The sequence below is a fragment of the Gekko japonicus genome, unplaced genomic scaffold (genome assembly GCF_001447785.1).
Source record: "Gekko japonicus isolate JY-2015 unplaced genomic scaffold, Gekko_japonicus_V1.1 scaffold668, whole genome shotgun sequence".
Lineage (NCBI taxonomy): Eukaryota > Metazoa > Chordata > Lepidosauria > Squamata > Gekkonidae > Gekko > Gekko japonicus.
Genome location: NW_015174861.1, coordinates 361,987 through 385,811, shown reverse-complemented (window position 1 = coordinate 385,811; position 23,825 = coordinate 361,987). Strand labels below are relative to the sequence as shown.

The window sequence follows — 23,825 nt, the reverse complement described above, 5'->3', positions numbered from 1 at the left end:
ACTTTACTTTCAGACTCTCATTCTAGCTCCACAATTGTTTTCAAGGGAAGTAGGAATAAGTTCAGTCTCCCAATCACAGAACTTTGCTAGTTTTAAGACACTGTGTTGATGTGCAAGTATTCACTGGGCCCCAGATTGTCACCTGGGGTGGTCCTTAGGGCCTTGGTTAACCTCTAGCTGAGGTTGCAGGGAGATAGAACTTGGCTGCTATGATTTACTTTCACAGCAAACCTTTTTTAGCAAATGTGAAGCTATTGTTCTGCCAAGTGCAATGCTCAGTTCCTACCAGATAACTTTGTGACTGGCATTTTTACTAGTTTTCTAAAACTTTTAGGATGGTGTGTGTAGACACACCCACACCCCCATTACCAAAAATCACCTTTCTTTGAAGTCTAAGCTTGGCTAATGGTTACAGTGTCTACTGACATCCACTTGTGGGTTTAGAGCAGGCAGAAAAATTTTCTTTGTCAGCAAAATTGTTCATGAGATGGCACACTAGAGCCTAACATTGTAGAAATGGTTTAAACTAGTTTCTCAGCATGGACTCTGAAGTTTTTTGTGACATTCTTTACTGGTAACAGTATATTCAAGAACATGTGTACTAGTAAAAGTATATTCAAGAATGTAACTTAGACATTATTTAAGAATTCCTGCAGCAAGAGTCCTAAAGATTTTCACTGTTCCAACGTTCTTTTGTAGTGATGATATATATTTTCTATCTTTAACTGAAGTAGTTCCCATCGCATGGTGAGTTCTTCAGGAAGCTGAAGGCTTAAGAACATGAAGCCAAGATTTTTCTGTGCGTCACAGGCAGAGTGGACAAAAGTCATGTTTCATGCTAACAATGCAATGCAGCTGTGTTCAGAGCACTTTTTAAAATTAATAGTAAAATTGCCATGAATTAATACATGTAGATGGCTACTTTGGAAACCAGGAGTAAAATCTCTCTTTGTGGTGATAACTTGTTAGTCATTTTGTAATATGCTCTGTGGTATAAATGTACACTGTGAAAATTGTAAAATCAATTTCAGTAGTTAACTGGGGAGGCAGGGGATAGAAAGTTTAGGAGACCCAGTCTGTGGCTAGGAGAAAAGCAGCTGTGTTTTCTAATGGACAGTTTAGGAGACCCAGTCTGTGGCTAGGAGTGTTTTAGTGATCTAATGGACATCTGTCTTTCACTGCTGATTCTGCTTACCTTATTACTTTATCTGTCGCACAGAATGTTGCTTTGTAAACAGTAGTTGAGGCTGCATTTGACAGAATGTATTTTTTACGTTGAATGCTTGATTTAAATTGGCACATCTTTGTCTTTGTAAGCATAGCTGGTCGAATTGCCCTTCCAGTGCAAATAAACAGTGTTGAAATTCTTCTGTTTCATGCAGAATCTGAGCAAAGTGACGAACAGCTCCATCATGAGATATCGCAAGTGAGTGGAATATTCATCTTCTCTGGAATACTTGAGCTTGAGTTCCATTGGAGGGGTTGTTGAATTTTTTCCTACATAAGCAAGGTTGCATTCCTTATGGTGGGTGTGTGGTGTTAACTGCGCAGGGTTACTTTTAGTCATGGTGTGCAGTTAACTGTGTGCAGGAGCATGAAATGGGTATGGCCTATAAAATGGTGAGCTTATGTTTTGTACTGATACATAGCTTGATTTGGACACAGAATAATCAAGGTTTTTGGCAAACCGCACAGACTGTATCATGTCTTCCTACTTTGAGATTGTGTCAATGGCTAATATGCCACAGTCAGACCTGTGTAAAATAATGACTTGCAGGCAAGCTCAGAGTAGCCTTTTTTTTTTAATTTCCCAACCATCCAACTTCTGCAAGCTAGGACAATGCATGGAAGAGTCTTTAGCAAAACTTGTCTTCACTTAGGAAGTTGAACCTATAAGGAATAATTTATTTAATTTTTATTTACCCCCTTTTTTATGTTGGCAATGAAATAAAAATATGGAATCTCTGTGTTGTGTGAAAAGTATCCTTATATTGAGATTTCATTTTTGTCCTTTGAGGCCATGTTCAGAACTGACAACCCTTTCTTCACGATGGGCTTGTTTGTCCCCAACCCCCCCCCCCCCCCCCCCCCAATTTGTACAATGCAGTCTTGAATGCTTCCTGGTTTGGGAAGCTTTTCATTAAACTTCAGTTTGCAGTGCATCTGAACATGTTTGCTGTGCTTGTGCTCTCTTCCTTCCTCTTGCAGACAACTCAGTTGAAAGCTTCCTGGTCGGGGAAGCCTTTGGTTAAACCCAGGAAGCAGTGCCATTGAAATACAGGCACAAGGAAAATAAGATTTTGTTTCCTCCCCACAAGCAATGAATCTAAACTGGATTTACAAAGTTCAGAACCTTCAGAATGTTGGTTGCTTCCCCCGTCAGCAAGCACAGCAAATGAGTTGCTGTGTCACAAGCAGAGGTTTCTTGTGATGTTTGAATGTGGCATGATGGTTGCCTGAAATACATGATTATAGGTATGGGAGAGGGGGAATTACATGATCATGGCTCTGGCCTAGTCTAGGATACACCAAGGTATCTACAACCCTGAATGTACCTCTGAAGGAAGATAGTGTGAATGTATCTACTGAACAGTATCAAATCTGACAAGCTGCCTATTATGATTTTCATAATATATGTTAATATTCATCTAGCTAAACCTTCAGTCATAATCTATTTCTTCTCTATTCTAGGCAAATGTAATTTGCATAGTATATGCAGTTAACAACAAGAATTCAATTGATAAGGTAGGAGGAAAGCACTTTTTATTCTAGCTAATATTCAAAATGAAGTATCCTTGGATGCATGCTTCTGTAAAAACTACTCTCAAAATACTAAGAGGCATTTTATTATTCCACCCTCCTCCTGGTCCAGTCCCACTGGAGGCATGAAACTCATAATGCAATTGCATTTCTGCTGCGGTAGTCTCTCTCTGAACTACATTTAATGAATTAATCCAAGATGAGAGAGAAGAGCTGATCTTTGTATCATTTGCAACTGGCTGCGAGGATATTCCATATCAGGAGAACAGGTGTTCTGCCTTCCAAAACCGCTAAAGAGAAAATATGGAACAGCTAGTGAAACAACCAAGAAGAGAAACACTCAGCCTCTAAGACCTTAAGGATGTTCACAGAACAGCTCCATGTTTCACCTCCTCCAGCACAGACAGTGGTCCATCATAGCTTGGAAGCCAGTTTGAGGCTCCAGATAAGCTGGCAAATCATGGTTTAGTTTACTATGCAAAGCCCTGCCCTCATGCCTTATAGTCCTTCAGCTTACCCGTCTCTTACTGGAGCCCTAGATGCTATCCCAAACCACTTTGCCATGCCTGGTTTCTGGCCAGAAAAGGCCTACAAGTGCTGCTGCATTGTCATCGTACAGCAATACTAGCATGGAACTTGCATGCTGGGAAACAGATGATTCTTGGCATGGCATAACAGACAGTATATTCCTGCCTTTTCCTGCCATCCCTTCAGCATTCTTCTCCCTCTCTTCCCAGTTCCTCTTTTGGTTGCTTAGAACTGTTGCCCAGATAGTGGAATAAAGCATTATTTACTCATTGCTGGTCCTGCTACAATTCCCCATTTGTATCCTGGGCTGTTGGTACTTCCACAAGTTTTTCAGCTACTAGGAATTACTTACCTTACGCATCATCAGTGTTCCTAGATTCATTGTTCAGTGTTTGGAATAAAAAAGTACATGGTGAATGCTGCTGGGGGACATGGTGACTTAGAGTTGCTAAGGATCAGATGCATAACCACTGATGCTGCACTCTCTTGGTGGTGTGCAATGTTCAAAAATAGCGGAACTCCACTAGGGCACACCTGTGAGAAGAACTGCAAACCCGACACCACAAATTAATAACAAACATGTATTTATTATGCAAGAAAGGATCCTGCAGAATGGCTTGTTGCTACAGTTTCTGTGTCTGATATTTCACCTTGTTGTTGCAAAGAGATTTGACATCTTTCAATCTTTTATAGAAGGAAAGCTATCCTAGCTTCTGTATGCCCTCCTCATGCCTTTGAAAATGTTGTCCTCGCTCGTATCCCCTGTAGCTTCTTTATGAGCTCTTTAGGTGTGGTTTTAATGTCCATTTAGATCAGAGAGGAGGTGGTGTAGTGAAAGCATTTTCTTCACTGGAATTGAAAGAATCTGAGTGAACTTTTATTTGTACTAACTTGTTGCTTTAGGTGATAAGCCGATGGATACCTCTCATCAATGAAAGAACAGACAAGGATAGCAGGTACATATAAAATACTACACAGTGACACAAAACTGAAACTGCTATGCAGGCTTTCCTTAACCAGTGACGTACCATGTAAAATAATGCCTGAATTCAGTTGCTGCTTAGATTATTGCAGAAGTGTCCCACCTCATGAGAGATGATTTGTCTGCCCCATGTGGAATGTGTACACACACAATCTTTCACGATTGGTATAATAATTGATTTGTGCGAACTTCACACTGCTTTATGCTCTGTGATGGCTGGTGATTTTCTGGTGGATGTTAACTGAGCTGAGGAAGATTTTGTGGTCGTGTTGCTGCTTCTAAATTATTTAAGCCCCAATAGTTTCATTTTTGTGTGTGCTTGGAGAAAGCTGAAGCTACAGTCGAGTTTCCAAGATAGACTGATGACAAACTCATCTTCCACTTGGCTTAAATTGGACCTAATCTTGGGCGAGGTCTTTCCTTGCTTGTCTGCTCCTTTTTGAATTGTCAGGAGCTACTTAAGTTTCCTAAACTGAGATTTAAACTGGTCTCATGTGACTTACAGATGATTTGGAATCAGTTCTAATTGTCATGTTGGATGCTTCTCATTGAATTGTTCTGTAGTTTAAAGCTGCATTGTTCTGTAATTTAAAGTTAATTTCAGAAGACCAAATTGGAGCTCGTGGTTTTCAGAGCAGGTAGGGTAGTTTGATAACATTAGGAAGTGTTCCAGAATCATTGTTGTATCAGTTTTTAAATAGTTTGCTAGCTGTAAATATTTTGTTAGAAAAGTCTTCTAATTTTACACACTGTTATGTTACACACTCCTTAATTGTACACATTGTTATGCTGGAGGAATTCTGTTAATTTTAGGCACTCACTCCTTTCTATAGAATTGGAGCCCAAACTGGCTAGTACTGCTATATATATATTTATATAAATATATAAATAAAAATAAAAGGCAGGTAGATTTGTCTTTTACTGTGAAAACATTATCAATTTATTTTCAGACTGCCTCTCATACTGGTTGGGAATAAATCGGATCTGGTGGAATACAGCAGTATGGAAACCATCCTTCCTATCATGAACCAATATACAGAGATAGAAACTTGTGTAGAGGTAGTACAAGTTTTTTCTTGAAATTCGTACTGATGCTTACTGTATTGACTTCAAGATAGTAATGATACATGTAACTGAAGCTGCTTTACCTAGGTGTTTTAACTAAATCCATATGTGCCAGCTTTTTTCTGTTGCATTATACTGCCAGCTTTCAAAATTCCTCACAGCTTCACCTTTGTTCCCCCAGTGTTCAGCCAAGAACTTGAAGAATATTTCTGAGCTGTTCTACTATGCACAGAAAGCTGTTCTGCATCCTACAGGGCCTTTATATTGTCCAGAAGAAAAAGAGGTATTTTGATAATGCTTGTTCTATAATATCAGCCTTGCAGTCCCAAAGGCAGTGCATAAACCACCACAGTAATTACTCTGGCTAGAAGGAACTCTTCTATTGTATATAGACCATATTTCCCAGCCTTTAACACAAAGAAACCTATAGCAGCTTGCAATGTTTTATTTGGCTGAGGGGGGTGCAATGTAGGGTTGGGCATGAACCGGATCATGACAAATTTTGCGTGGTTCGTAAAACAATGTTCGTAAAGACCCACCACAAACTTCAACAAATTTCAAGGCAGTTTGTGGCCATTCATAAAGAGCAGAAAGCAAGGGTTTAAATGGCACTGTTTTCTGCTCTTCATGAAAAACAGAGGAGCAGCAGGGAGCAGAAAGCAGGGCTTTAAATGGCTCAGAGCCTTTTAACCCCCCTGCTTTCTGCTCCCTGCCAAAAGCGGCAGGGAGCAGAAAGCATGTGGTTAAATGGCTCTGAGCCATTTAAACATCAGCTTTCTGCTCACCACTGCTTTTCTCAGGGAACCCCCTTCTTTCTGCTCCCTGTGAAAAACAATGGGGAGCAGAGAGCAGGAGGTTAAATGGTTCAGAGCCATTTAAACCCCTGCTTCCTGCTCCATACCACTTTCAGTGGGGAGCAGAGAGCGGGGGTTAAATGGCTCAGAACCATTTAAATCCATTTTCTGCCCCCTGTGAAAAGCGGTGGGGAGCAGAAAGCAGGGGTGACAAACTGATACGTACTGCTTTAGTTTACAAATCTACCTTCCAGTTCGTGGTTCAGCCATGATCCACGAACCAAACTGCAAAATGTGGTTTGTGCCCATCCCTATTGTAGAAATCCTCCCCCAGTTTCTGTCACTTTATCACACAGCAAAACATCTTAATTTGATTTGATGCATTGCAATTATATTGAACGAAATCTGGCAGACATTTTCTCAGAGTAACTTTAGCTACCAAGAAAATATTATATTGCTTCGTTTTCTATATTCCATCACTCCCTAGGTACAGGGCATGGTTGATCAAGGAGGGTTACTAGAAAAACTCTTCTTAACTCCAAATGTTTTATTTTGGTAGAGTCAAAGACTCGAATCTTCAGTTGAAAAACACTGAGCCTGATAGTTTTATGTTGCCACTTGTTTCCTTCCTCTAAGGCATCAGACAGCTGTAATCAGTATAGGTGGTTTAAGGGATTGAGTATGTTACAGAGAGCTAAGAGAATGTTCTCTTGGTGAACCTTTTGCAGTCAGATGCTAACTGGGTTTTTTGCTTAAACTCCTGCCATGGAATAAAAATTGATTGCCATATTTGCAATTAAGGAATGATTTTGCACTAGATTTAGTTATCTCCGTACAAAAAGCTAAATGGGGTCGTGGTATTTCTCATGCCAATATGGTTGATCTCATTAAACTAATATGGACTCCCTCTCCAGAAAACCACCACAAAATTTAAATTGGTGCATAGATGTTGTTAGAATATGCCAGTGTCCTGGCTTTAATTATAAGAAATTCTGATAATGGTGGTAAAAGAACTGTGTTGCTGTTCTTTTTAACCCTTAATTTATTTTGAGGTGTTGAAATCATAACAGTGCACAAGTGTGCTTATGTCCCACAATATCTGAATTGAGATACTGAACTGTAGCTCTTTGAACTACAGTTTCTCTGTTAATTCTTACGAAGATTTTGCACTATTATTAAAGTGTATTCTCACTCCCAATGCAGACATTTCTTAGTGGTGTGTGTGTGTGAAAGAAATTGTAGAACCAATAGCAGCAAACTTAAGGACTTATTAGATTTCTATTTTGATTCCTTTTTGTGATGGAGACTGGGATTCCATATGAAAGCAAAAATACCAGCTTGGATTCCACACAGGGATTTATATCAGCCACGGCTTGACTTTTTTGCCTACTTCCTTTTGCTGCAGCCCAGAATGCCCCCTGAAATGTTGCTTCTGAGCACCAGGCAACCCCCAGGAACAGCATTTGGGGCTGCAATGGGTGGGGGAAAGCTAGAAAGTCATATTTTTATGACAGGAATCTTCTGTCAGCAGAAACACACTGTGTGATCTAAACTACTAAGATATTAGAAGAAAATAATTCCAACTCACTGTTTCGTAATCTGTAGATGAAACCTGCCTGTATAAAAGCTTTAACCCGGATCTTCAGAATTTCAGATCAGGATAATGATGGCACCCTTAATGATGCAGAACTCAACTTCTTTCAGGTATATTTCTTCTATTTATTAGTCCAGCACTCTAACCGCTATACCATGTTGGCTTAAGCTGTTGCTTCTGTTACCTCTGCCTATGCGTAGCAGGACATGGCTGTTCTTAGTGTTGTGCAGAGATGAAAAGGTCCAGAAAAAAACAAAACAAATTCCCTTCCCCCAGCTCTTAGGATTTTCTTCAGTTTGAAAACTGGGAAATTTTAGGGACACCAAGAAATTTCTAAAATATTTTTTCTTTGAAATTAGTTAAATGCTTTTAAAGAAACTTTTAGCAATTAAAAATACATAGTATAAGTCTCAGGACTTGTTTTCCAACTCTTACAGTGGAAATTTTGGGGAGCATTAAAGAAACATTTTTTTTCCTTTTAGAATAAATGAAATGCTTTTAAAGACAAGGTTTTCCTTAGTCAACATCAATGTTCCATCTAAGCTGTGGAGTCTTGTGAGCAAAAATCCAACTTTGTGAGCTACTGGGATTAAAGTTGTGAGTGAGCGATTTGGCTACTGCATTAAATTAGTTTGCTCTGGAGCCATCCTTCCAGAGCTAAGACAAAAATGTGTGAGCCGGAGGTAAAAAACCTGTGAGCTAGTTTACACTAACTCAGCTTAGAGGGAACACTGGTCATCATAACAAAGTTTTATTCAAGGTGTGAGCTTTCATATACATTCACACTTCGTCAGACAATGAAATGGTCAACATGTATATCATGGAAAAGTATGAGAACTTTTTCAGTTTTTACTTAGGGGGGGAAAGGAAATTTTGGGGAGCACTGAAAGACTCCTATGAAATATCCTTTTCTTTCAGACTATGTGGAATATGTTAAGGGGGTAGCAGTTTGCAGTTCTCTCTCTCTTGCTTTAGTATTGTATACATCTGCAATTTTGCTTGTAGAAAACTAAGGCATTTATATTTTAGCGTTCCATCAGTATGCCATTAATATAGTTTTCTGCACTTACCATGTTGTTGAAGCAGCAAACTGGCATAGGTTTGATAGGAAAGTAAGTATTGCACATATCTCATTTTTTCCCCAGAATTCTTTTTTTTCCCCCCTTGGGGAAACCCCCAGATTTTTCTCATGGCTTCACATTTCCAGAAATTTTACATTCCCAGTGCTGTGCACGTGGTCATGTTCCCTTCCTCTTTGGGAGAGTCAGGGTAAAATATCAGTCAGCTATGCATGCTCCCAATTCAAATGCTTGTCTGCTTTCTGAGAAGTGAAAAGACACCAAACCTCTGTGCTTTTAATGGTGGAGTGCTGCATCTCTGCTGGGAGCTCACAGGTGTGGAGTCTTTGAGGCTCACCTGGACACTAGAGGAAGTTTGCCCCCAATTATAAGACTGACGTGGAATAAATAATCTAATTTCCAAGTACACCATGCTTTTTTGGCAGGATGTTTTCACAGTCTGGCAGTCTAACATGAGAACATGGGCTGCAATAAAATGTTTCGGGGGGCCACGATTAACCTAATATATCTATAGTGCCAAGGCTTGACTTGAAATATTTTGAATATCCCTTTTCAGCGAATCTGTTTTAACACACCATTAGCACCCCAGGCTCTGGAAGATGTCAAGAATGTAGTCCGGAAGAATCTTAGTGATGGAGTAGCAGATAACGGATTAACGTTAAAAGGTACATGCTCTGTGCCTTCGCATTAAAATATACATGTGGGATTGAGTGTGTTGATAACTGAGAGATGAGATGAATGTAGGGGTGGGTTTCAGAAGCCGCAAGAAGGGATGGGCGTGACTGCATGGTTTTTGTGTTGTCTGTACAGGTCAAGGGCTTCTTTACAGTTGGTTGGTTTACTTGCCCAGTGGGCATATCGAAAAATGAAATAAAGGTGGGGAAAAGCCTGAAGTGCTTTTCTCTCTCTTCAGCTGTAATGTCACAATATCTGTTGCACTATCTGCATTTACAATATGGGCTACAGAGAGAAGCAGTTTTGTCTTTCCTGGGAAAGGAAACCAGCTTCTGGCATTGTGGCTACTAGAGTTACAACCCGGAACACTGTAAGCACAGCATTGCTTACAGGAATGGGTCTCCTGAATAAGTCTTATAGGAGTTTTCATTCTGTCTGCTTGTTCTAAGCATCTGTGTTTTATATCTAAAAACTCTACTGAATGCCCATTGTGTGTGTACCCGGAACTAGCAATTGAAGAGCTTTGTCTTTTCAGGTTTTCTTTTTCTACACACACTTTTTATTCAGCGAGGGAGACATGAAACAACTTGGACAGTGTTGCGGCGTTTTGGATATGATGATGACCTAGAGCTCACTCCAGAGTATTTGTTTCCTGTGTATGTATTAAAAAAACAACAGACCCTGTTTGTACTGTATGCCTGTGAAAGGCAGCTGAAGCCCTTCTAAGTCAGACCCAAGGTCATCGAGTCCAGTATTGTTTCCACCAGTGGCCCAAATAGAAATTTTTAGTCGTCATAGTAATTAATGTGTAATATGGATTCTTGCATTTGATATATTCTCTGTTGTATGTCATGGAATAAAATGATTAGCTTCTTATGGGGGTGATGGACAGTTTAACTCAATAAAGTGGCAGTTGGATGACTGCTGGGTGACTATACTTGGTCTAGAGAAATCAGAAGGAAGCATAGATACCTACCAACTACTTGACCTTGTTGAAGAGTCACTGTGGTGCAGTTACTAGGAAGACGTAGGTACCAAATATCTGTTGGGCCTTGAAGCTCACCAAGTAACTTAAGCACAAATTTGAGATAAGTGGGATTTAAAAAAATGTATGAATGTAACTTACGCGTACGCAACATTTTTCCTTTGAGAAATCATTCCCTACTTATGTTCTGTAATGCATGCTGTTCTACTCAGCAAATAATGGTTAGTGGGTAATGAATTATGAAAAGGTAGTGAGTAAAATAAAACATATGAGGGTTCTGCATAAATGTTAATAGATTTTCTGTCTAACTAGGTTAAAAATACCTTCTGACTGCACAACAGAGTTGAATCACCATGCATATCTATTTCTGCAAAGCATTTTTGATAAGCATGATTTGGTAAGTTTTTAATCTCAATTAGGAGCTACTTTCATCAGCAGTATTGAATTGTAACCAAATAATGTGTAGTACATAATTAGTGCAGAGGAGAGAAGGTGACCTGTCAGTGTTGTGTTTTTTTTATTGTATCTGAAATGTTTAACATTTTTGATGTGTAGCCTGTTTCAAGAACTTTCCAAGTCAGGTATTATATAACCAATTGTTTCCTTGTCCCAAAGGCTTGTACTCTCTAAACCAATAGAAGCAGGAATTCAAGAAGTTTGAGTGCTATTTGTAAATTATAAAATAAAGTTAAACTGTTTGGTAATTAACATTTCATTTTTTTAAATGTTTATACACTTCAGTCCTCCATCTGAAATGAAATTCATCTTTGTGAACATGAACACATACACATGGTAGCAACTATTTCTCTGTTACATTCGTTTTGGTTTCAGGACCGAGATTGTGCTTTGTCTCCTGAGGAGCTCAAAGATCTGTTCAAAGTTTTCCCTTATATACCCTGGGGACCTGATGTCAACAACACCATTTGTACAAACGAAATGGGCTGGATAACATATCAGGGATTTCTGTCTCAATGGACGTAAGTGCAACACATGAATACTTAAACTGCAGTACTCCCAGAACCAGTCTGCTTCTTGAGAAGACTGTAGGATTTGGGGTGGGGGTGGAGTAGGCTTTGTCAAATCAGTCTTTGAACTCAAAAGGTTCAGGGCCACATTTTGCAGTCAACCGAATCAACTGGAAAATCTCTTTTTCCTAGGCTGTGCATTCATAGAATGCTTAGCTGAACGCTTCCTTTCTAAACGCTGTACATAGAGAGAAGCCGCATGCAATGAATCCTCTCTTACCTTTCTCTGTCATGCTGTTTTTCTGTCAGTGGGAAGCATGCATGTGGCTCCAGATCTGCAAACTGGAAGATACAGATGAGGGACAGCTTTGATTCCATGACAGTTAAAACTCAGTGTTCTTGATTATCATTCTTCCCTTAATGTTAGGCGTCTGCTTGATATATATTTGATCCAGCAGGCAGTATGTCTGAAAGAGAGTGGAAGGGGGGATTGTATTGCTTTGCAGCTCTGATATACCCTACTGTGGCCTTCCATTCTGCCTGTCTTTTGGACTTCTTTAAGAATGTAAAAATTTGAAAGTGGTAAGTGAAATGGTCAAATCTGTCACCTATATTAATTTCTCTGTAGGTAAATGTAACATTTTCCCCCACTGCACTTCTTTAAATTCCTCAGTGCCTTGTTACAGAAAACCGGGATTTGGTGAAATTTTGTAACTAATGAAGCAATTCCCCCCCCACACACACAGGTTAACTACGTATTTGGATGTACAGCGCTGCCTTGAGTACTTGGGCTATTTAGGATATTCAATATTAACTGAACAAGAATCTCAAGCATCAGCAATTACAGGTAATAGACTGTAGTGTTCAGAATACTTTTGGAAGGATGTTAATTTCTCTGCAAGAGAAAAGCAGAGTGGGCATATTTCAAATCAACAAATGATGTGGCATCTTAGCATTTTTCCATCCTGCACTTAATGGCAGGTGGGGTGCACTAATATAGTTGTCACATCTTGTGGATTTTTTGGAAGTTTATGTTTGTACGTTTAGGGAAAAACAAGTTAGTGGCACCCATGCCCCTTCTTTGGACCATACGTTTCAGGCTTTAGGGAAGGGTGGTTGAGCAAGACAAAAGGTCTGTGGGAAGGCTTGTGATTATGGTTGTTCAAGTCAAAAAAAGGCTTCTTGAGCCTTTAAGAAGAAGAGATTGGATTTATACCCCACCCTTCACTACCCGAAGGTGTCTCAGAACGGCTTACAAACTCCTTTCCCTTCCCCTCCCCACAACAGACTCCCTGTGAGGTAGGTGGGGCTGAGAGAGCTCTTGACAGAAACTGCTCTTTTTCAAGAGCAGCTCTTATCAGAACTACGGCTTGCCCAAGGTCATCCAGCCAGGTGCAAGTGGAGGAGTGGGGAATCAAACCCGGTTCTCCTAGATTAGAGTCCACACACTTAAGCACTACACCAAACTGGAGATGCATAGGAGAGAAAGAGATCACGTCTGCATTGTGAACTGTGAGTGAGAGCAAAGAAATAGTGGGTGGGTCCTGAATTTTGCATATGACTTAGCAGCCAGTTGTCCAGCTACAGCTTTCCAGTTTAAGGGACATTGGCCTTGCTCCTGCAACCTTTCCCCCCTCTTTGCAGTTTGGAAAGCCACTAGGTAAGAGTACGGAAAGGAGTGTAATTTTTGCTGATTCCTCCCCTTGTGGTGTTTTCTGGGCAGCATTTCACAGGGTATTTTGTGCTGGAGGAGGAGGAGGGAGACAGGGAGGTTGTGCTCCATGAATACACATCTCTTCTATCCATGGAAATTTCCAGTGGATTCAAATCATAGCTCTTCTGTCTGCTAATGTGTGTGAAATCTATTTTTTTAAGTGACTAGAGACAAAAAGATTGACCTACAGAAAAAACAGACTCAGAGGAATGTTTTCAGGTGTAATCTAATCGGGATGAAAGGCTGTGGGAAGAGTGGGGTCCTCCAGGCACTACTTGGAAGAAACCTAATGGTAAGAACATGCCTGTCTTATCCGCAAATATCTTCCATAACTCCAATACTACACTGCTGCTGGGAAGCGGGTTTTGGGACACCTGACTGCTGCTTCTACTGCAACAGCCTTGCAAATAGATGTTCGGCTTCCTCTCCTCCATTCGCCTTCTGTCTGCTTGCTCCTTCTATGCTGCTGAAGTGAATGGGGTGCCGTTGCAGCTGCCTTTCCGAGCCCCAGAACATTTTGGAGACAAAGCTGCAGCATCTCCATAGCACTTCTTCCCTATGTTAGAAGAAGTACTGCATTGCAGAGGTTACTTAGGCTGTGGTCACATGGCAAGCTAATTGCGATTTGTTCCCACTATAAATTTGATCCAGACTATTTTTTTCCGGGTTGGGATGATCACACATCCCTCCCCGAACCGGAAGCATTGCGCAAGGAGGCTCTGGGCACCTTCTAGATGCAGCGGGCCCCTCTCTCTCCGCTGCCCACTCACCTGCCAGCCCGCCCAGCACTTCCCCCCCCCACTCACCTCCCCCCCCCCTCCCCCCCCCCCCCAGCAACTTTCCATAACGCCTCCTGCTGCCCGCTGCCGCTTCGGAGACTCCTGGAGCAGGCTCCACCATCTGCCAGCCCACCGGGCCCTTCCTTCCCTGCCGGCCCACCTCCCACCCCCCAGCAACTTTCCATAACGCCTCCTGCTGCCCGCTGCCGCTCTGGAGACTCCTGGAGCAGGCTCCACCATCTGCCAGCCCACCGGGCCCTTCCTTCCCTGCCGGCCCACCTCCCACCCCCCAGCAACTTTCCAAGCTGCCTCTTGCTGTCCTCCGCAGCTTCGGGGACTCTTGGGGCAGGCAGGACCACAACCTCCATGCTGGATGTGCGCTTGAACGTTTAAATAATGATTTTTTTCAGTGCAGGATTGCTCATGCGCTCAAAGGCACAGAAGCTGGAGGAACATCACGCGAAGAATAGTCAGATGGCCCTAATCGCAATCATTGCGAGAGATGGCTGTCCAGATGGGTGAAATCACGGATTTAAAGCGCAAATACCTGGAAAGTACTTGATTTTCCCGGTGCAGGAAAGTGCAGGAGAGAACTGGGAGCATTGCGGGAGTGAGCCCGCTTCGGCGCGGGGGGCGAATCAGCCTGTCTGGTCAGCGATTTTAAAAGCAGGAGGATACAGCAGTGAAACCCGATCAAAACGACCATTGTGACCACAGCCTTAGAGTCCTTTATGATCAGGAAAAACAGGCCGATTTATTCCCCCCACTGCTCCATCTTGCCTGTGGAATAAGCACAATGGAGCTAGGGGTCACTATGTGCTCTGTATGCCAGCGTTTAAGGGTCAGGAGAAAGATACACTGTTAGAGCATTTATTTACTTTGTTGACACCCCCACTTTCCTCTCCAGTGGCAATCCAAAGCTGCTTATATCGTTCTTTCCTCTTCTCCATTTTATCCTCACAACAATCCTGTGAGGTAGGCTAGGTTGAGAATATGTGTCTGGCCCAAGGTCACCCAGGAAGCTTCCATGGAAGATTGGAGAGCTGAACCTGGGTCTCACACATCTTAATCCAGTGCTCCAACCATTACACTGCACTGGCTAATGCTGATCATTAGTTGGAACGAGCAATATATTAATCTTTGCTCTCTAGGCTACCGGTAAATGTGATAATCTTTGCTTTATCTGTTTTTCTGTAAATAGAATATTGTTTGTATTGTGTGTGTGTGTCCCCCTTCATATGGCCTTTGAAAGATTTCTGATTTTGTTGAAACATGATGTGTTATGGTCAGGTTGAGAAATCCCAGTTGGTTTGCCAAATTTAGTTCATGGAAGGGAACTACCTGCTCTATAAAATGTGGATTTTTGTGATTTCAGAGGCAGAAGCAAATACGTCCAGACCACAAGTCTTATTATGCAATTAATACAGTCTACGTATATGGCCAAGAGAAATATTTACTGGTAAGGCTATAGCAATATATATATTAACATATATTTTGGTACTTTAACACCTGATTAGGTTTAGAGCATACAGCATTTAATGGTGGCGAGTCATCTGTCGTGTTGTGCCAAAGGCATTGGTGGTAGTGAAGCCTTAACATAGAGGCGTGGAAAGTAGAGTCATGCAGCACATCTGCTATCTTTGCTTCTCCTTCATTGTAGCAGCTGGCCCATTGCTGTGTGTCTTCCCCTTGCAGCTGTCTAAATGCACAGCCATTGTTCCTTCCTCCCCATCCCAATGACTGCCTGGCCACTGCAGCTCGAGCTGTTGGTTGCTGACTTGAGATCACATTTACTTTTTTTAAAAAATATCATCTCATAGTCCTAGACTATTGCCCTCCAGTTACAGTTAGTATAGGCAAGCCCCCATAGGATTTTCAAGGCAAGAGACATTCAGAGGTGGTTTGTCATTGCCTGCCTCTGCGAAGCAGCCCTGGGCTTCTTTGGTGGTCTCCCATCCGAGTACTAACTAGTGCCAACCCTGCTTAGCTTCCAGGATCTGATATTAGGCTAGCTTTGGCTATAAAATAATGCACACACTCCCAATAAAAATCAATGCCAGTGACAGTAACAGGACAGTATGTCACTGGAAACTTTAAAAATGGTACCAAGTAGATGGGCAGTGAAGGATTCCACAAATGAAGTGGCACTACAGAGAAAGGCCCTGTTCCTTGCAGCTGGCCAGCCTGCCTCACATGCAACAGGGGCTGTGAAGCAGAACTTACTGTTTCAGTTGGTTTATACAGAAGCAGGCAGTTAATGGTACCCAAGGCCCAGTCCGTATAGGGTATGACAGAATTTAAAAATGGCATAACAGTGATGTGCTGCATTAAAGCAATATGTATTGCTAGAAAATAGAATGAATTCAGCGTGCTGCTTTCGGTTTACAAGGATGGCATGAACAGTAGCATTTTTGTATCTGCAGAGCTGGTAGAATAAGATTGTCAGCTGGTGTTTATAACATATGTAGATACAGAGAAAGAATGAGAGGCCAAACAGATGTGTCTACCCTGTTCATGTATAAAGTGGAGGGGGCAGTGGTGGTATTCTGCAGTATTATCAAAGAAGATGCAGACCCAAGGAGAACTGCACCCTGTCATTACAGGCACTTTCCTCCCAGACTGGATGCCTTCTGGGCTTTGGAGCTAGGGTGCTGGAAGGAAAGTGTCTGAAGTGCATGAAGAGAAAAGTGTTCAGTTCCTCTCACCTGAATGCACCATTGATATAAAAATCAGACCCACATCACCCCCTGCCCCATGAATATAGGGTATAATGACGCTGAATGGGGCAGGAATGCATGCCATCAATGTGGCTGTCTGTGTTAGTTTGGTTCTCACTTTTCTAGGCTTGGGTAGAACCCCCATAAACATAGGTTTTGTGTATCTCAGCACATCTTTTATATGCTTTATAAATATGTAAATACTAGGAATACTAGGAAAAAGGCCCGTTGTGGAAATAAATACAGCGGCCTCTAGAAAGAGGCTCTGGGAGGGTGCCCTGACCTTGGACACTCAGTGTCAATTTGCTGTGGCGATCTCAGTAGGGTATAATGACACTGAGTCCACCATTTTCTCCAGAGGAACTGATCTCTGCTACCTAAAGAACAGTTGTAATTTTGAGCGATCTCCAGCCCTCACCTGGAGATTGGCAACAGTGGTTCCCCAGAAGGGAATAGTTGGTTTGGAGGGTGGAGTCTATGGCTTTGTACCTGTCCAAGGTCCCATGCCTCCTGAAACCTCACCCTCTCCAGGCTCCATCCCTCACATCTCCAGGAATTTCCCATCTGGAGTTGGCAACCCTGTCTCCTTCCCAGCCAATCATCAACCTACATTTATTTCCCCCTCACTCTTCAGCTTTCCACCCCCCACACACCTGCAGCCTCTCCCGTGCTCTGAAGCCCTGACTGCTACGTCACATTGGCTGTCAATATGGGGGCCACCTCAGCAGCATATAAGGATACAGAGCCCACCATTTTCTCCAGGGGAACTGATCTCTGCCATCTGGAAAGCAGTTGTAATTCTGAGGGCTCTCCAGCCCTCACCTGGAGATTGGACACATTTTACCTCAGAACAGAAAACTGTTTAAAATGTTAGAGGCAAAAACCAATCAAGTCGCAAATGCAAACAACCTCTGTGTTCCGAGGCAAAGGCCAATGAGGCTGCATATGCAAATAACCTCGTGTTCTGACTGGCTATGGGGGGGGAGGGGAACAGCAAAATGTTTAGAATGTTGGAGACAGGACTCAAGCAAAGCAGCCAGTGGATAGGGAGACCCTCTGAATGACAGATCAGAGAGCGAACTGATTTTGGAGCGTGTGGAATGTTCTAGAGATCAGGCCATATGTGAAAATAAGTTTATTCATATTTGTTGAAATTCTCCCCTTCCTTTTTAGTTGCATAATGTGTGTGAATCTGACTTCTTATGTGATGCTGACACCGTATGTGATGTTGTATGCCTAGTGTATGATGTCAGCAATCCCAAGTCCTTTGAATACTGTGCCAGGATGTTTAAGGTTTGTATCTGATGCATCTATGCTGTAATGTAAATACAAATATGAAAAATATCCTTGGAGTTGGTCTCAGTCACATGGTAGATTTTGGACATCATCCATTTATCGAATGCGTTTTATTCAAAGTTGTGTTTTTAGGGAGCACAGAGTCCTATTATTTCTTGCCCTCAACTTATCCAAAAGCCATGTCCAGATTGTTATTCTGGGTGTGTGTTTCTCAGTTCTGTACTCTGAAAAGAGTATGGTTGCTTCTGACACAATGACATTCCTGCACAAAAATTACTTTGTTCTAGAAGTTTAAAAGATTCTTGTCTGTTGATTGTCTGGTATGATTGTCCTTCATGAATGTACAGACAGACAACCTTTATTGGCATGTCAAAGATAAAAGTACATTAATATTTTTTTAATGCATTGATCGTAAGGCCAACCAAAATGAAATAGAGCAATTAATAGCTTCCCTGAATTGAATTGCAGACTGGTGAAAACAGGCGACATTAGCGGTTATGAGAAAGTTGTATCCAGAAAGTAACTGCTGAACCTTGACGCTGTCAGGGAGGCCACACCATGTACAGAGAAGGAAGTTCAGAAATTTTTCACGGATCTTAATGTATAATGGACAATTTGATAGAATATGGGAAACAGATTCAATAGCACCCAGGCTACAGGGGCATCATCTAAATTCATAGGGGATTTTTTTACATCTTCCAAAAAGGATGGCTGACGGCAGTATGTTAAATCTGGCCACCATAAATGCCCTTCTTTGATGTGGATCAGTTAAAGAACAGAAATAAGAGGCTATCTGGCCAGGTATCACAGATAATTCCAGATTAATTGGAGAGCAAGTTTTTCTAGCTGCCTCAGTCAGGTGCTGAAATTGGATATCTAACAGCCTACGTTTAATTATCTGGAATGGGGTTGAGGCAGATGGTAAGTAAAGCGAATCTAGAGGTATACCTATAGACCTAATCTTGTTAAGGACTAATTTCAACCAGTTAGATTCACGATAATCTGTCAACATTAAGAAAGTAAGAGAATTCAAATCACAATTAAACAAAAGGCGAAGCCAAAATTTGATCATCAAAAACCAGGCCCGAGTTTCTAGCAACATCTGGCCAGTTTCAAGACAAATTGCAGCATATGGAACACAGGGAGACCAAGAATTTTCCGTACAAAAAAAAGGTTGTTGTCCCTCAGCTGATTGATTGATTGCACTTATCCGTATGGGAGCTCCGTAGAGGAATTGTGGGCTGGATTTTGCATTAAAAGCTTTTAAAGCCATGGGAACATACCTCTTCATGAATGTAACGTGGATGTGCATGCTCTAGGAAGCTAGAGTTAAGCGCAACTTAGTGCATATGTACACAATGTGAGTTATGTGTAGTAGGGTCTTCCTACACCAATGACTAATCTGTGGTATTTTCATCTTCAAGTACAATTTTAACAAACTTTACAAGTCCTTTGAAGCAGCACATTGTTCTGCCAAACAACTTCTTGCGACTTCATATGTTTCATAACATTTTTGTTGCACTTCCAAATTAAAAAATTACTGCAAAATTGACGTAACTCAACCCAGTACCACAAACCTGCTAAAACATGCCTTAAGTGTGATGCGTAGAACTTCATTTGCTTAAACCTGCCCTGAGTGACACCTACCCTGATACTAAATGCACATGTTAAATATTTGTCACTTGCATGTACAGGGTTTTAGGTATAATCTATTGAATGAAAACATTGAGTCTGTCTTTTTTTTAAAGGTCATAAGGCATAAAAATTTAACACTGCATTCCTAAGAACGGTTTCTTGCACGTGCCCCATTGAATTGAGTGGAAATAACTTTCAGCTAAACATGCTTAGGATTGCATTGTAAGCCTCCGAATGTGTTTGTGTGGCAAAAGTTAACAGCCATGATCCCAGAGCTACTTCAGCTTATGTGAACAGTTGTTTTTACTTTGACCAGCAGATCCCAACTCCTATCACAAAGGATGAATTTCAAAAGCAGTTTGTAGTGTTCCTCTTAGTGGGACTCGAGTGTAAAGTCCCCTTGGGCTTAAGTCCATAGCTTAACCGTGTGATCCCAGTGTATAAATTTTTCTAGGCTTGTACATCTCTCTGTTTTAACTTTTCACTTTTTAACAACTTTAAATCTGTAGCAACACTTCATGGACAGCCGAATACCTTGCTTAGTGATAGCTGCCAAATCAGACCTTCATGAAGTTAGGCAGCAGTATGGCATTTCTCCAGCGGACTTCTGCAAAAAACACAAAATGCCTCCACCACAAGCCTTTTCTTGTAACACTGTTGATGCACCTAATAAGGACATCTTTGTTAAGCTGACAACGATGGCCATGTATCCGTAAGTACTTGGAAGCACCTTAATGTTCCTGCTGCATGGACCACGACAGTTTGCATGCTGTATCTCACCTAAGGATGGAACTCTGTGCCTCACCGAAACTGTGTTTCACAACTGAGGGAGATGTTAGTGATGCAACTAAAGGAATATGTTTTACACTAAATTGGCTGAGAGAAGTAGAGAACTTCAGAAAAACTCCGTATCTGCCAGCTGTTGCTGCTAATGCACTTTTGATAAATGTTTGAATCAGTTATGACACAAGATATTTCTTAAAGACATGGGGTTCTGTTCTCTCCATGTATGCATGCACTGCCTTGCTCATTGTCATTATTCATTAACGAAGAGTTGTGAGCATGCCCCAAGGAGACTGGACCCTTGTTTCCTGGGGTGGGGGGAGTATAATTAAAGTTTTGGGTAAAACAGTACTGTCTGTTTTTGAGGTCACTGACGGGTACCAATTGTGTATTTGCACAGATGGACAAGAGGTTAGTTTCTGAGCTATACTTTTTGGCTCTCATGGTGCTGACTTGTTATTAGGTTACATGTATTTGCCAGTTGTATGGAGCTGCGGTGGCTCAAGTGGTTAAGACACTGAACTGCAGGCTGTGGAAGGTCAGTAGTTCAGCAGTTCGAGACCCAGGTGCCGCATGATGGAGTGAGCTCCCGTCTCTAGTTCCAGCTCCTGCCAACCTAGCAGTTCGAAAGCAAGAAATTGCAAGTAGATAAATAGGTACCACTTCGGTGGGAAGGTAATAGCGTTCCGTGCACCTTGGTGTTTAGTCATGCCGGCCACATGACCACGGAAAACGTCTTCGGACAGCGCTGGCTCTTCGGCTTTGAAACGGAGATGAGCACCGCATCTCTAGAGTCGGACTCGACTGGCTTTCGAGCAAGGGAACCTTTACCTTACCTTATTTGCCAGTTACACGTGTGTCTCCTAATAGACGCTGCACATGAGTAGAGATCTAAAGATCCATGCAGCTAGTTCCACATGCCCCAGGCTTTGAGTGGATGTTTCTCACACTGTAGCCCTCCCTGCCCTGTGGCAAACTGCTTCTGAAATTCAGTGGACTTTCCAAAAGCAGTCTGTGATGTGTGGGTCATTCAAGGCCAAAATCCTACTGGGCATGCCTGAAATAACTCTTTGGATCCCAGCCATGTACCAGTTATGTTATATCCTAGTCTGTAGAGGTTTTTAAAAAAACCACTCTTGGAAGGAATTAAGCATTTATGCACTGGGGATGCTATCTGTTCTAACTATGGGGATGGACCCACTTTCAGCCCAGGAAGCCAGAGAAAGGGCCCTGTGAAAATTCCAAGTTTTCCTTTTTGATGGAACCTTTAGCAAGGTGAAAGCAAAGAAATCACTCTCAAGCCATTCCCCCTCTTCTTTCCTTCTTCTTGAATCCCCTTGTATTGTGGGGAAAATCATTGAGATTTCTGTCCTGTAAACTAGAGCATACTGGCATTGGTATTCTTCGTCATTACATTAAGCAGTGTGACAGAATGCTCTCCTTACGGTCTTCATAGCTGTGCTAAGCACCATGACATGCCTGAGTTGTTCAATTTAGTTGTTTACAAACATCAGTTTTAACTGATCCCTGAGCTTTAAAGGATTCTTTCAGTCTACTCACTTACCAAAAATCAGTGTAAAATAATATTTAGCATTTGTGCCATGTGTTAGAGGCTTCAACCCACTTCATGTATACCGTTCTCAATACATTGATGTGGAAAATGAAAAGTTCTGAATGTTTCAGGCAATAGGTGTCTTAAAACGCACCGATCTGCAAACTGAAAGTCATACTTTGCTTTGGTACTTTATAACTCTTCGTTGTAGCATCACTGTGTGCTAAATGAATTTGCTTGCTCACAGTGCACTTTTTATTTTATACATTTAAGATATCCTGTGTTTCATGTTTCTCCCATGTGAGGGTGGATCCAGCCAGCTTTTTCACTCCATCTTGCCAAAGTCCTCCTCCCTTTTGCAGCCCCCCCCCCACGTGGCTTTTGTCCACGCAGGTCCCGTGATCCCCTAACCTAGCCTTTTGGCTAGTCAAGGTGGATCCCTCCTTTCCCTTTTCACTAGTGGAAAAGCTGATTGGATCCCATGCTTGTTCTCAGCATTAGGGCCCTTTTTGCTGGCGAGGGGATTAGGGAACAAATGCTGCTGATTCCTCTCTCCCTCTACAGCAGCTCCACCCTCATATCAAGCTCAACATCCTCCTCCAGCATTCTGGGGGACATGGTAGGCTCTCGTGGGAATGGGAAATGGTAAAGTTCCATTCCGTGAATGGAGATCTGCTCACAATGCTTTAGATGCCACTGTATGTGTCTTAGTGTATGATGGTTGCTGTTTCTCGCTGAGCATCTCACTCTGTTGCCAGGCAAGTCCTGTGTGCATCCATGTGCACTTGGAAGTTCAGCACCCGACTATATTACCTACATTAGACAACTTCTGAAATGGCAGATTTAGTATAGTGCGAAAGCTGATGTTGTCTGGAGATCATATTCCAAAATCTGAAGGCAGTTTCTTCAGTTTCTGTGTATTCTGTCCCTACTCCAGCTACAGCCACTTCTACCACATCCATTTCAATTCCTGAGGGCCACCTGGTACTTGAGCAGTTTTTTGGATTGAGGTGCAGAGGGAACTAAAGGAGCAGGTGGGAAAGCCCCATTACAGAGGTGGAGCTCTACTTATCCTGCTTTAGATCCATCCCATTCTTTGTGGCTTTCACTTCAACAAGGTTCTTGTGGGTTTTGTTAAGGTTTTGCATACAGGGATTCCTGTCTGAAGCCAGCTAGATGTCCTGTGAAGTTTCCAAGCAAACCAAGAATTGGCCCATCCCCAAAGAGTTGTCCCACCTGCCCCCTGGTTTGTCCTTAGCATCTGGGACATTGCTTCTGACTTAAGGGCTTTCTACTTCTAGTCTTTTTGATGAAATGAATCCTGTGTTCCATGAATATGCCTAATGCTCCCCCCCTTTTAAGCCACTTATAAGAATAGAGTGTTCCCCTGCTATGCTAGAGAATACGGGTAAATCTGAATGTGTAACTATCAGTGTTGGCTATTCAGTGGGCATAAAGCCCATCTTGTGTTGGCAGTCCAGATTGAAAAGCAGACATCTGAGTTCAAATTCTAACCAATAAGGCTGTTTTCTCCATGTATTTGATCAATGTGGAATATTCAAATATTTTACACTACGTGTACAGTAGTATATCTGACTTGTTTACCTTCCCTTGCTCCTTCCCTGATTCTGAAGCATGTGAATGTTGGTTGGGATGGAAGAGGTAAGGGTAGCTGTCACTTTAAACCAAAGTTGTTCAGCTTGAGTAGTAGGTGAATGAAACAACTTATTCCATCCTTTCCATGAACTGAAGGCGTGGCCTCTTGCTGTGCAAGTCCATATTCCGTTCGGCTTCTCTTAAGTAGGAAAAAAGGGTCAAACTGTTGGCTTTCTCTTGTGGGGATGGAGGCATTGCTAATACAATGCATTTTCTAAAATCTCTCCTCCTAGAAATCTGCACAGCTTTAGACTACCCTTGCCTTC

The 23,825-nt window shown here is 42.0% G+C and overlaps 1 protein-coding gene across 3 annotated transcripts in view; it reads left to right on the top strand.

Moving 5' to 3' along the window:
* RHOT1 (ras homolog family member T1) overlaps nt 1–23,825 on the top strand; it is a 49,403-nt gene that overhangs the window by 13,751 nt on the left and 11,827 nt on the right. For all 3 annotated transcript variants that reach the window (XM_015424684.1, XM_015424683.1, XM_015424682.1), the window contains exons 4-18: nt 1,383–1,426; nt 2,692–2,745; nt 4,192–4,244; nt 5,221–5,329; nt 5,517–5,618; nt 7,735–7,833; nt 9,359–9,467; nt 10,013–10,133; nt 10,775–10,859; nt 11,294–11,439; nt 12,174–12,274; nt 13,303–13,433; nt 15,296–15,379; nt 17,811–17,930; nt 20,078–20,280. In XM_015424684.1, the coding sequence (XP_015280170.1) occupies nt 1,383–1,426; nt 2,692–2,745; nt 4,192–4,244; nt 5,221–5,329; nt 5,517–5,618; nt 7,735–7,833; nt 9,359–9,467; nt 10,013–10,133; nt 10,775–10,859; nt 11,294–11,439; nt 12,174–12,274; nt 13,303–13,433; nt 15,296–15,379; nt 17,811–17,930; nt 20,078–20,280 (1,561 nt within the window). The remainder of the gene's footprint in view (nt 1–1,382; nt 1,427–2,691; nt 2,746–4,191; nt 4,245–5,220; nt 5,330–5,516; nt 5,619–7,734; nt 7,834–9,358; nt 9,468–10,012; nt 10,134–10,774; nt 10,860–11,293; nt 11,440–12,173; nt 12,275–13,302; nt 13,434–15,295; nt 15,380–17,810; nt 17,931–20,077; nt 20,281–23,825) is intronic.